At 45.8% G+C, this 11,781-nt stretch overlaps 1 protein-coding gene across 2 annotated transcripts in view; it reads right to left on the bottom strand.

Annotated features, from left to right (window-relative positions):
- Window positions 1–608: 608 nt before the first annotated feature.
- Window positions 609–11,781, bottom strand: part of UFD1 (ubiquitin recognition factor in ER associated degradation 1) — a 29,811-nt gene continuing 18,638 nt past the window's right edge. The window contains exons 7-12 of one of the 2 annotated variants that reach the window (XM_017512078.2): window positions 8,545–8,613; window positions 7,381–7,446; window positions 7,107–7,154; window positions 6,230–6,318; window positions 4,995–5,076; window positions 609–733 (exon numbers count right to left, since the gene is read on the bottom strand). In XM_017512078.2, coding sequence (XP_017367567.1) covers window positions 659–733; window positions 4,995–5,076; window positions 6,230–6,318; window positions 7,107–7,154; window positions 7,381–7,446; window positions 8,545–8,613 — 429 coding nt within the window. In that variant the 3' untranslated portion in view covers window positions 609–658. The remainder of the gene's footprint in view (window positions 734–4,994; window positions 5,077–6,229; window positions 6,319–7,106; window positions 7,155–7,380; window positions 7,447–8,544; window positions 8,614–11,781) is intronic. The other variant, XM_017512080.2, reaches the window with a different exon arrangement.

The following is an 11,781-nucleotide window of genomic DNA, read 5'->3' as shown; positions in this document are numbered from 1 at the left end:
GTTTCACCATGTTGACCAGGATGGTCTCGATCTCTTGACCTCGTGATCCACCCGCCTCGGCCTCCCAAAGTGCTGGGATTACAGGCTTGAGCCACTGCGCCCAGCTGAGAAGTGGTGCTTTTGAAAAAAAAATATGTAAAATAAAAATAGAAACATTCTTTGTCAAATACTTAAATTGAAGTCACAGTAGTGGCACAGCCACTATTTATAGAACACATGTCTATTTAAACCCTTTTTTAGGCCAAAGACTGACACCTATGCAACTGACCTAGGAAAAGAAAAGTGAAGAAAGAGAAAGAACACTTCATGTTAGACAATTCAATCACCACCATTGGTTTTGACAGAATTGGGGACTCAGAATTGCTCCTACCGAGGCAGTGGGAGTCCCCCTCAAGTTCAAAAGTATGAAGAGGTAAGGAGGCAGCTGCCTATAGGCCCTCAGGGACAGCTCCTTCTTTTTCCTCCGAATCAAGCATAGAACTACAAAGTCCTGCTGCTCCACTTCCAAGTCAAACTTGGTAATTCTTAGGTAACTCTATATAAATCTTAAGTAACAGCATTCTCTGATGAGGCTCGTCCCTGCCAGTGCCAGTAACTAAAAGCCAAGATGTTGCAAATTGATTCTTTTATTATTTTCCAATCAGCCAACAGTCCTCACTTAGGGCTTTCTTCCCTTTTTACGCAATGACTGTCCTTCTCCAGAGAAAGCGACGAATCTGCCTCCAGCTTCATCCTAGGTATGAAGAGAAGATACTATTTTCAGAAACTCCCTGGAGGTTTACAATAAATACCTTACTCTGTGGACTCATGTACCATCCACATTACTCATAAGAAATGTCTCAGGCTAGGCACAGCAGCTGACACCTGCAATCCCAGCACTTTGGGAGGCCAAGGTGGGAGGACTGCTTGAACCCAGGAGTTCAAGACCAGCCTGGGCAACATAGTGAGACCCCATCTCTACCAAAAATAGCTGGGTGTGATATGTGCCTATGGTCCCAGCTACTTGGGAAGCTGAGACGGGAGGATGGTTTGAGCCAGGGCTGTAGTGAGCTATGATTATGCCACTGCACTCCAGCCCAGATGGCAAAGCAACAGGGCAAGACCCTGCCCCCAAAAAAAAAAAAAAGATTGTAAGTTCACCACCCAAAGACAACATATCAGGTCACTTTTCTGTACATGCTTATAGAAACTGTTTTCCCACTTAATTCTGAAGTCTCATGCCAATGAACTTCCCTATCTAGTATACTCCCAAGGCTACAGAGCTGAATTCTGTAGAAAAGAATTCCATCACGTAAGACAGCCAGTTTTCTACCAGTGGACATTGCTGTGGTAAGCAGCTTAATGTGTTTGCATACAGCTCTGATTTTTTTTTAAGAGTTCAAATTCCTGGGTCAAAGTGTGTACACATTTTTTTTTTTTTTTTTGAGGCAGAGTTTCACTCTTGTTACCCAGGCTGGAGTGCAATGGCGCGATCTCGGCTCACCGCAACCTCCGCCTCCTGGGTTCAGGCAATTCTCCTGCCTCAGCCTCCTGAGTAGCTGGGATTACAGGCACGTGCCACCATGCCCAGCTAATTTTTTGTATTTTTAGTAGAGACGGGGTTTCACCATGTTGACCAGGATGGTCTCGATCTCTTGACCTCGTGATCCACCCGCCTCGGCCTCCCAAAGTGCTGGGATTACAGGCTTGAGCCACCGTGCCCGGCGAGTACACATTTTTAATGCTTTTAACATATAGAGACCAACCAGCCCTCAGAAACATTTTACTAAGCTATTCTTCCAACAACAGAAAGAGGACTTGCTTTTTTCCAAGACTTTAAAAACAGCACATATTTTTTTCACATGCTTTTGTTGCTAGTCGGTCTGAGGAATTATCTTGACTTTTCCCTAGGAAGAAGTCGATTCTGCAATGTTCAAAACACATCCCTGCACCTGACTCCCCACCAACTGCATGTCATACCTGGAGTAGAACACCGTTTAGTATTTATGTGGTGACATTCATGTAAATTTGAGTCACAGCTGCATTTAGTCTTCCTCTGCTGCACAGCCTTCCATTTATCCTGGTGTCAATAACTGTGTTTGGCTTCTTTCTCTATACATTCAATCACAGCCTGCATCACATGGAGTTCATCTGTTTTGACAAAGCTGTGTCTCCTGGGCCTTCACCCTGCTGTACCTGGACTGGCCTTTCTTTAGGTGCCGTGCATGGTAGTGGGGGCTCCTTATTTCCTGGATTCTATGACTTTCTTATTTCTACCTTATTCTTTCATTTTAGTGAGGGACAACTTCTAGGAGCTTCCTGAGAAAAGATGCATGAAGAGTATCTTGTGAGATCCTTTTTTCTACTCTATATTTCATTGATAGGCTGGTTGGTATGTTATTCTGCTAGGGCTGCAATATAAAATGCTACAGATAGGGTGCTCAAAAAACAGAAATTTATTGCTCATAGTTTTGGAGGCTAGAAGTGAAAGAGCAAGGTGTCAGCAAGTTTGGTTTCCTCTGAGGCATTTTTCCTTGACTTGCAGATGGATGTCTTCTTGCTCTGTCCTCACATGGTCCTTCCTGTGTCCAAATTTCCTCTTCTTAAAAGGACACCAGATTGAATTACAGCCAACTCTTATAGTCTCATTTTAACTTAACTGCTTCTTTCAATGGCCCTATCTGAGTTACTGGGCTTCAACACAGAAACACTGGAGGGACACAATCCAGCTCCTAAGAGCTGGTACAGAATTTTAGTTTGGAAAAAATATCCCCTCAGAATCTTGAGGATATTGCTCCACTATCTTCTAGTTTCCTCTATATGTCCTGCTAAGACGAAGTCTCTGTTTTTGGGAGACAAGGTCTTAGTGTTACCCAGGCTGGAGTGCAATGGTGGTATCTCAGCTCACAGCAGCCTCCACCCAGGCTCAAGTGATGCTCCCAACCCAGCCTCGAAGTAGCTGAGACTAAAGGTTTGTGCCACCATGCTCAGCTAATTTTTAAAATTTTCTGTAGAGACGGCGTCTCCCTATATTGCCCAGGCTGGTCTCAAACTTCTGGGCTCAAATGATCTTCCTGCCTCATCTTCCCAAAGTGTTGGGATTACAGGCATGAGCCATGGTACCTGGCTAATGATGTCCTTGATCCGTGGTGATGCCTCTGTTCCTCTTCAGAAGCTTTAAGATCTTTCTTTGCCTCAAAGTGGGGCTATTTTTATTCATTTTGCTAGAACTCACTGGACCCTTCAAATCTGCAAACTTGTGCCCATCTTTGGGAAAACTATTTCCCTGATGATTTCTGCTCCTTTGGTTTCTCTGGTTGTTCTTCCCACAACTCCTCTATTATTTAATGTTGAAATGGGAAGGTTTCTGACTGTGGCCTTCACTTCAGAGGTAGTAGTCTAGAGACCTACTGTGATGCCTTTTCCAGAAGTAGAGCCTCAGCCTTCTGGGTGGGGAAAGAGGATAATGCAGTTCTAACTGCTTAGTAACAGAAGTCTGTCTTTAGTTCCTTATTTCCAGAGGTACCTTTTGAGAATTCTACAATCTACATACAATCTACAGAGAGCTGCTTCTAGACTTTCTATGGTTTACTAAGTTACCCTGGCTTCCAAAGCCTTTTCGTTGCCTCCTCTTCGTTGATCTTACCTCATGATATTTTGCCATAGCCTTAGTGGGGCTGCAGTATGAAGGACAGCTAATATGTTTTCAATCCCATCTTTAAACATAAACTTCTTAAATACATATTTATGGTCAAACGGGCCTGCTGTGTCCACCAGCCTTTCCCACCTTCTGTAAATTTGCAACAGTTGGGTCACAGTCAGCCTGGAAGATGTTCCATGATGAGGCCTTAGGTCTGAATCAGGTACTGGCTTTTAGTGAGAAAGGCAGCTTGTAGCTGGTGAAGCCTGGACAGTGCCTGAAGGAGGAGCTGGAGGATGAGGTCTGATTGGCCACTACGTTAGCTCCTCTGAGCCTGGAAGGTCCCAGTGATGTGTCAATTTGAACAGAGCCCAGAAGTGGTTGTGAGTAGGACAAGGTGTACAAACTGCACAGTGGTCTCTGTTCTCAAACACCCCAAGTGCTAGAAAGAAGAGTTTAGTAATAAGGATGGGATAGGGATAGGTCCTATGTAGCAAATGGTCCTCTGCCCTACTCCTGGATCCTCAAGGGTCCAATCCTTTGAGAAAAGGAACCAGGAAACCAATGGGTCTGAAGCACTGGTTTTCTAGAAATCCCCATCACACAGCGGTGACTGCATTCTAGTTGCTGGGCCTGGCTGCACGCCCGCAAAGTGCCCATGTCTACAGGATGCTCAGCCCTTGCCGTCCTCTGTCCCTCTGCCACTCTGCTCAGCTAGAAGGTGCTGCCTATATTTGAAGTTCAAGTTGGAAGATGAAGCCCACCCAGGCCACACAGTTCTGCGATAAGAGCCTGAAGTTGGCTCTAGAGCAAGACAGAGCTCCTGACCCCCATGCTGCAAGTCCTCTTTCATACATCCCACACCATCTCTACAGGAAAAAAAAAAAAAACAAAAAACAAAAAACAGGACACCAGGGAGCAGAGGGACCCCAGGAAAGGGAAAACATAACAGACATCCTGATGTGGTTTGGCTGTGTCCCCACCCAAATTTCATCCTGAATTCCCATGTCTTATGGGAGGGACCCAGTGGGAGGTAATTGAGTCATGAAGGTGGGTCTTTCCCATGCTGTTCTTGTGATAGTGATCTGACGGTTTTACAAGGAGGTGTTTCCCTGCACAAGCTCTCTCTGGCTGCCACCATCCATGTAAGACATGACTTACTCCTCCTTGCCTTCTGCCATGATTGTAAGGCCTCCCCAGCCATGTGGAACTGTAAGTCCATTAAACCTCTTTCTTTTGTAAATTGCCCAGTCTCGGGTATGTTTTTATCAGCAGCGTGAAAATGGATAATACACACCCCTACTCAGAATGGCAAGAACCTTTGTCATCACTAGCAAATAAAACTTCTCATTACCAACCAAGGAAATACACTCACCTCTTCAACCTTTTTGACAAGGGGACGTGAATTTCTGATGAAAGTTATCTTACCAAGTTTAAACTCATAATTGGGAATTCCTCTGTAAGAAGAGAGACAAAGAGAAATGTTATTTCCAGGAAAAAACGACTAAAATTCATTTTTCACAGTCCAAAGGAATGCAGAAAACATGGTGCTGTACCCCACCTGGACCCTTTGGTGCTTCCTGGCATCCTCCCAGGAGGGAAGAAGATAACTGGGTTCCTGGTTGATATCAACATTGGGTATAAGGCCAGGGACTTTAGGCTCTGGACCTGCCTATGGAGAGGGGTCATCTGAAGAATTGGGAAGACCTCACTGTCTCTGTCCTGAGCTTCACAGAACCCCCTGAGGCAGTAAAACTCTTACTCCAGTATTCTTCTGATTTCACACATATAATAGACAACTGACACACCTCAGGCCTGCCCCTGCCATGACGACCACCAGAGGAAGGGTCTGCTGTAGGTCCATAGACCCAGCAACAGAGGTAGCGCTTCAGGAAACTGTCAGGGGAACTGAGATGATGTGACCTGATTAATAATTCAAAGTAGGCCGGGCGCGGTGGCTCAAGCCTGTAATCCCAGCACTTTGGGAGGCCGAGGTGGGTGGATCACAAGGTCAAGAGATCGAGACCATCCTGGTCAACATGGTGAAACCCCATCTCTACTAAAAATACAAAAAATTAGCTGGGCATGGTGGCGCATGTCTGTAGTCCCAGCTACTCAGGAGGCTGAGGCAGGAGAATTGCCTGAACCCAGGAGGCGGAGGTTGCAGTGAGCCGAGATCGCGCCATTGCACTCCAGCCTGGGTAACAAGAGCGAAACTCTGTCTCAAAAAATAAATAAATAAAAAATAATTCAAAGTCACAAAACACGAAAACCAAGCAGATCATAAATAGAGACGAGAAAGGTTTTGAGTAGGAGACAGATCTGATCAGATGCACATCTTAGGAAAGCCACTGGGGGCAAGAAGAGGCTGAACTGGAGGTATGGAGAGAGGCTGGACCACAGTGGTACTGGGAGTGGCAGTGTATGGAAGGAGGGACACGTTATGCTCCCACCCACCAACGAAAGCAGGTAATGGTTTTAGTCCTCTGGGAGCCTGCTGACCCAGGCTTTGTCTCGAGAACTAGGGTGAAGCTGTCTGATCCCAGGAGGGTGGCACAGATCCTTCTTGGACAACGACAAAGCACCTGAGCAGAGCCAGGACAGACCCACCTTTTAATATCTCCTGGTTTGATTGGGGAGGGGCTGGGCTCCACCCCTTTCTTCTTTCCATCCAGTCTATTGCCGGAGCCCGAGAAGGCCTAGACAGGAAGCAGGAGAGTCATATAATGAGCCCAACAGTGAGCACAGATGTGTCCTTTGCTCGGAGATCACTGTAGGGATGTGAGCTAGGAGTGCTGCACAAAACCCCTCAGGACTGAAGCCCTCACCCCTCAGCTACTGGGGTGCTGGCAGCTGAGAACTCTGCCCAGTTCCTCGGGGGCACCCATGAGCTGAAGAGAGCCACCTGGCCAAGAGCAGCCAGCAGTCAGTGTTGGTTTGAAAGGCTTCACCCCTGCCTCTGCAGGGCCACCCAGTTAAAGCTGTATGGGTGGGCCAAGGCCACTATTGTGACTGCCCCATAGCTCAGCTTCCCATCATTCTGCCCTCTGCTGCCATCTGGCACCTCCTGCCACCTCCACCTATTTCCCAGGGAGCCTTGCCAGTGGTTATGCTAAGGGTCATGTTTGCAACCTACATGGTACAGTCAAAGAAAAAAGGAAACATGATTTACAAGAGAGAGAAAGCAAATGTATTATTTGGTGAACCTAAGGGAAGAGTATATGTCTACTGTACTATTTAAACTCTTCAGTAGGTTAGAAATTCTTAAAAAGCTGGGCTGCCTTATGGAGCTGTTGGGAAGATTCCCAGAGAGTGGATATAAAAGGGTTTGGTAACTGAGCAAGTGGCAGATTTGCATGTGCACAGGTACCCAGAGACCCAGCCCCTGATGATGTTCATCGAGCAACACGGAGAAAAGCTTGAGTGAGTATCCTAATTCCAAGGCACAGAGGACACGGCAACATAAGACAAGTGGTCTGGTACTCACACGGAAGCCCAGCTCTCCAGCATAGCCACTGTGGTCAGCTTCACCTTCCTGACAGGGAGAGAAAGAAAAACAGGTGAGCTCCTCAGCAGGGACACCCAGCTTCCCTCCCGCCACCCCCACCCCCCAGGCTAGGATGTCCCCCAGAAGCATGGCTGGAAGGGAAGCAGAAGTCATGACTACACCAACACTAGCAGAGGCCACCCATGAGCTGCTGCCAGAAACTCACAAAGCAGCATGCAGCAGGAGAGCAAAGGACACTGGGGATAACACTTACTGTCGACTCCTCATGCTGGGATTGTCTTTCAGGTTCTTTGTAGCCCAGGGGAGCGTCAAAGTCCACCTGTGTTTCCAGGATTTTAAAAGTAAAATATTGAGACATGGCCACCTTTGGCTTTATCTTTTTTGTTTTTAATTGAGACAACTGTAGATTCACATGTAGTTGTAAAAAATAATACAGAAAGATGCCTTGTACACTTGCACAGTTTTCCCAGCGGTAGCATCTTACAAAATTAAAGTTTTGCTGCTAGGATATCAACACTGGCACAACCCACCATTCTTATTCAGATTTCCCCAGTTTTACATGTTTTTATGTGTATTTTTAGTTCTATACAATGTAATCACTGTGTAGGGCCATGTATGCACCACAGTTGAGATGTGGAACGGTTTCACTACCACTAGGATTGCCCATGTTGTCTTTTTATAGCAATACCCAGCTGTCTCCCAGCCCCCTCTGCCAGCCCTAACCCCTGGCAACCACTAGTCTGTCTTCCATTTCTAAAGTTCTGTTACTTCAAGGACGCTATACAGGTATTGATCGACTTACCACCTATGCAACTTACGACCATTCGACTTTACGACCACAATCGCTAGCCACAACTGCTCCGTGTCTGGCAGCGCAAACGTTGCCCTGCTGGGCGTACGACAGTGCGGACCAGCTTCCGGCAGCACTACCATCTCCGCGTGCACCATTTCAACTGTACATATAGCCTACTCAACTTACAACCAAATCGTGTTCCGACCGGTCCGCAGTCCCGACTGTGGTCGTAAGTCGAGCACTAGCTGTATAATGAAGTAACTTTTGGGGATTGGCCTTTTTTGCTCAGCAGTATTCCCTAGTAATACAACCAGGATGCGGTGTGCATCAGCACTTTATTCCTACTCAGAAGGCTGAGTACACTTTCTTAGCTCTTAAGAATATTCACTCCTCAACAGGTCAGAGCAGACCATGGCAGCACTGGCAGCAAACTCTGTTGCCCCAACCGGCCTGTAGATAGATTGGTCACAGTTTCCTAATGATGTTCTGACAGCATCCTCCTCCTCTTTACCCAAAGAGTCCCAAGGGCTGTTTGATGCCCTCCTGACGCCCTGGCCTGCAGTGGTCACCAACTGCCCATCCTTCCAGGGCCCAAGCTCACTGTAACTTGACAGAGCCACTCACATTCATGTCACATTCAATGATGGACACTGCCTTGTCGGGTTTGGTCTCCATCACACGCAGTTCGTAGATCTGTGGGGCAAACAGAGAAATCAGTTGGGTGGTTTCCTGGCAGCACTGGAGCGTCACTGCCCATGTTACTCTAGCTCTACTGGCTCCTACGAACGACACATCATTCACACCTGTGACACAACCCACAGCTGCACTTCTTGCTGTGACAACAATGTCATAGGGGATAGGCTGCCCTGTGCCCATCGCTGAAGAGATGCTGTTCTCCAGATGTGGTTAAAATTAGACAAGGTAGTTATATAGCAAACTGCAAAAGACACCAACAACATTTAACCCAGAAAGTTCACTACTTCTGGAACTTTATCGTTTATTTTATTAATTTTTAGACTCTTGCTCTATCACCCAAGCTCGAGTGCAGTGGCACAATCTCAGCTCACTGCAACCTTCACCTCCTGGGTTCAAGCAATTCTCCTGCCTCAGCATCCCAAGTAGCTGGGACTATAGGTGTGCACCACCATGCCTGGCTAATTTTTGTATTGTAGAGATGGGGTTTCACCATGTTGGCCTGGCTGGTCTCAAAGTCCTGACCTCAGGTGATCTGCCCACCTCAGCCACCCAAAGAGCCGGGATTACAGACGGGAGCCACCGCGCTTAGCCTTGGAAATTTATTGTAAGAAAATAACTAGCTAAGTACCCAATGAGAAAATTCTAAGAATCCTCATACCAATGTCACTAATACTAGTATACAGATGCTCCTTGACTTACGATGAAACCAAGTCCCATAGACCCATCCTCAGTTGAAAATGCATTCATACTCCTAACTTACCAGACATGACAGTGCAGCCTGCCTTAAACCATCCAATAAAAAGATTTTGTAATAAAATGTTGAATAACTCATGTAATTTATTGAATACGGTACTGAAGATAAAAAACAGAATGGTTGTATAGGTATTCAAAATATGGCTGAAGGTATATCATGTCTGCATCATCATAAAGTTGAAAAATTCTAGAACCATGGTCAGGGACTGTCTGTATACTCAAAATGCAGCTGAATTATATTTGTTTACATATAAATTTATAGCTATACAATGGTATACTATGCAACTAACAGGAAAAAAATTTTAAAACCAGTCATGTTGCTTGTGTCTAAGATGACCTTGCATATATAAAAAACGCACATAAAAAATGTCCAGAAGGATAGAAATTAAAAGTGGTGCTATCTACTTTTTCCTGCATCATTTCAGCTTCTTTGCTTTTATCTAAAATGTCTTGCTTTTTTTTTTTTTGAGATGGAGTCTTCGCGCTGTCACCCAGGCTGGAGTGCAATGGCGCGATCTTGGCTCACCATAACCTCCGCCTCCCGGGTTCAAGTGATTCTCCTGCCTCAGCCTCCCAAGTAGCTGGGACAGTAGGTGTGTGTCAACATACCAGGCTAATTTTTGTATTTTTAGTAGAGACGGGGTTTCACTATGTTGGCCAGGCTGGTCTTGAACTCCTGATCTTGTGATCTGCCTGCTTCAGCCTCCCAAAGTGCTGGGATTACAGGCATGAGCCACCACACCCAGCCAGTATGTCTTGCTTTTACCATCATTTTAAACAGTCTGGATAGTTCCTCCATTAAAAAAAAAAAAAAAAAAAAAAAAAAAAAAAAAACCCTAAGCAGGGTCATATCTGCTTTTAAAAGTATCATAAGTTTTGAATAGACAAGGATCTGTCATTGTGTGGATATATACTTCCATTTATCCACTCAGCATCTGGCCTGTTCCCAATCATTTTGCTATGTTAATGACCCTACTATGAACATTCAAACATGTCTCCTAGGGCTCGGCTCATGCTTCACTATACTTTTCATATTGCAGGCCACAGCCAATCAGTGGGTCATAAAACCAACCGGGCTGTAAGCAGAACTGAAAAGAAAAGAATTGGGCCGGGCGCGGTGGCTCACACCTGTAATCCCAGCACTTTGGGAGGCCAAGGCAGGCGGGTCACGAGGTCAAGAAATCAAGACTATCCTGGCCAACATGGTGAAACCCCATCTCTACTAAAAAAAAAAAAAAAAAATACAAAAATAAGCTGGGCATGGTGGCACGCACCTGTAGTCCCAGCTACTCAGGAGGCTGAGGCAGGAGAATTGTTTGAATCCAGGAGGTGGAGGTTGCAGTGAGCCCAGATCGCGCCACTGCACTCCAGCCTGGCGCCTGGCGACAGAGCGAAACTGTCTCAAAAAAAAAAAAAAAAGAAAAAAAAAGAATTGGAAGACAGAACACTAGAAATACCAGAATATACTGCAATTAGTAAAGATAAGTATTCCGGTGACATTTTCCATTTACTTCTATGTACTGGTATAATATTACACACATATTTTTTTTTTTTCAACTATGGGACCACTTTTCTAGGTTGGAGCTCCTCAAACTACCCGAGGAGACCTAGTTTTTAAAAATGTGCAGTCTGCTGGACTGCCACGTGGTCCTCCTGCACAGAAGCAGGACACAACACACACAAGACCCTAAGAGCTCACCAGGACAAGGACTGGTTCTGTAGCCATGTGTGGAGGTTACAGCAATGCCAAATTACTGTAAGTTTCTAAAGATTCACTTTTGATTCCTGCTTCCCCCAGGCCTTGGCAACCACCATTCTTTCTTTTTTTTTCCTTGAGTCAGGGTCTTGCTCTGTCCCCAGGCTGAAGTGCAGTGCCATGACTATGGCTCACGGCAGACTTAACTGATCCTCCCGCCTTAGCCTCCTGAATAGCTGGAACCACATCTAGTGCATGCCACCACACCCAGCTTATTTTAATTTTTTTTCTATTAATTTTTTTGTAGTGACAGGATCTCACTATGTTACCCAGGCTACCCTCAAACTCCTGGGCTCAAACAATCCTCCAGCCTTGGCCTCCATGCTGGGATGCCAGATGTGAGCCACTGTGCCCAGGTGATTCTACTTTCTGTCTCCATGAATTTGACTACTCTAGGTACCTCATGTAAGTGGAATCATGGTATTTGTCTGTCTGAGTCTGGTTTATTTCACTAAGCAGAATGCTTATCCATGTGGTAGCATGTGTCAGAATTCCCCATCTTTTTAATGCTGAATAATATTCCATTGTAGGCCAGGCTAGGTGGCTCACACCTGTAATCCCAGCACTTTGGGAGGCTGCGCTGGGTGGATCACCTGTAGTCCGGAGTTTGAGAACAGCCTGACCAACATGAAGAAACCCCATCTCTACTAAAAATA

This window comes from Cebus imitator, unplaced genomic scaffold, assembly GCF_001604975.1.
Source record: "Cebus imitator isolate Cc_AM_T3 unplaced genomic scaffold, Cebus_imitator-1.0 Scaffold461, whole genome shotgun sequence".
NCBI lineage: Eukaryota > Metazoa > Chordata > Mammalia > Primates > Cebidae > Cebus > Cebus imitator.
This window is presented reverse-complemented; position numbering and strand designations above follow the sequence as displayed.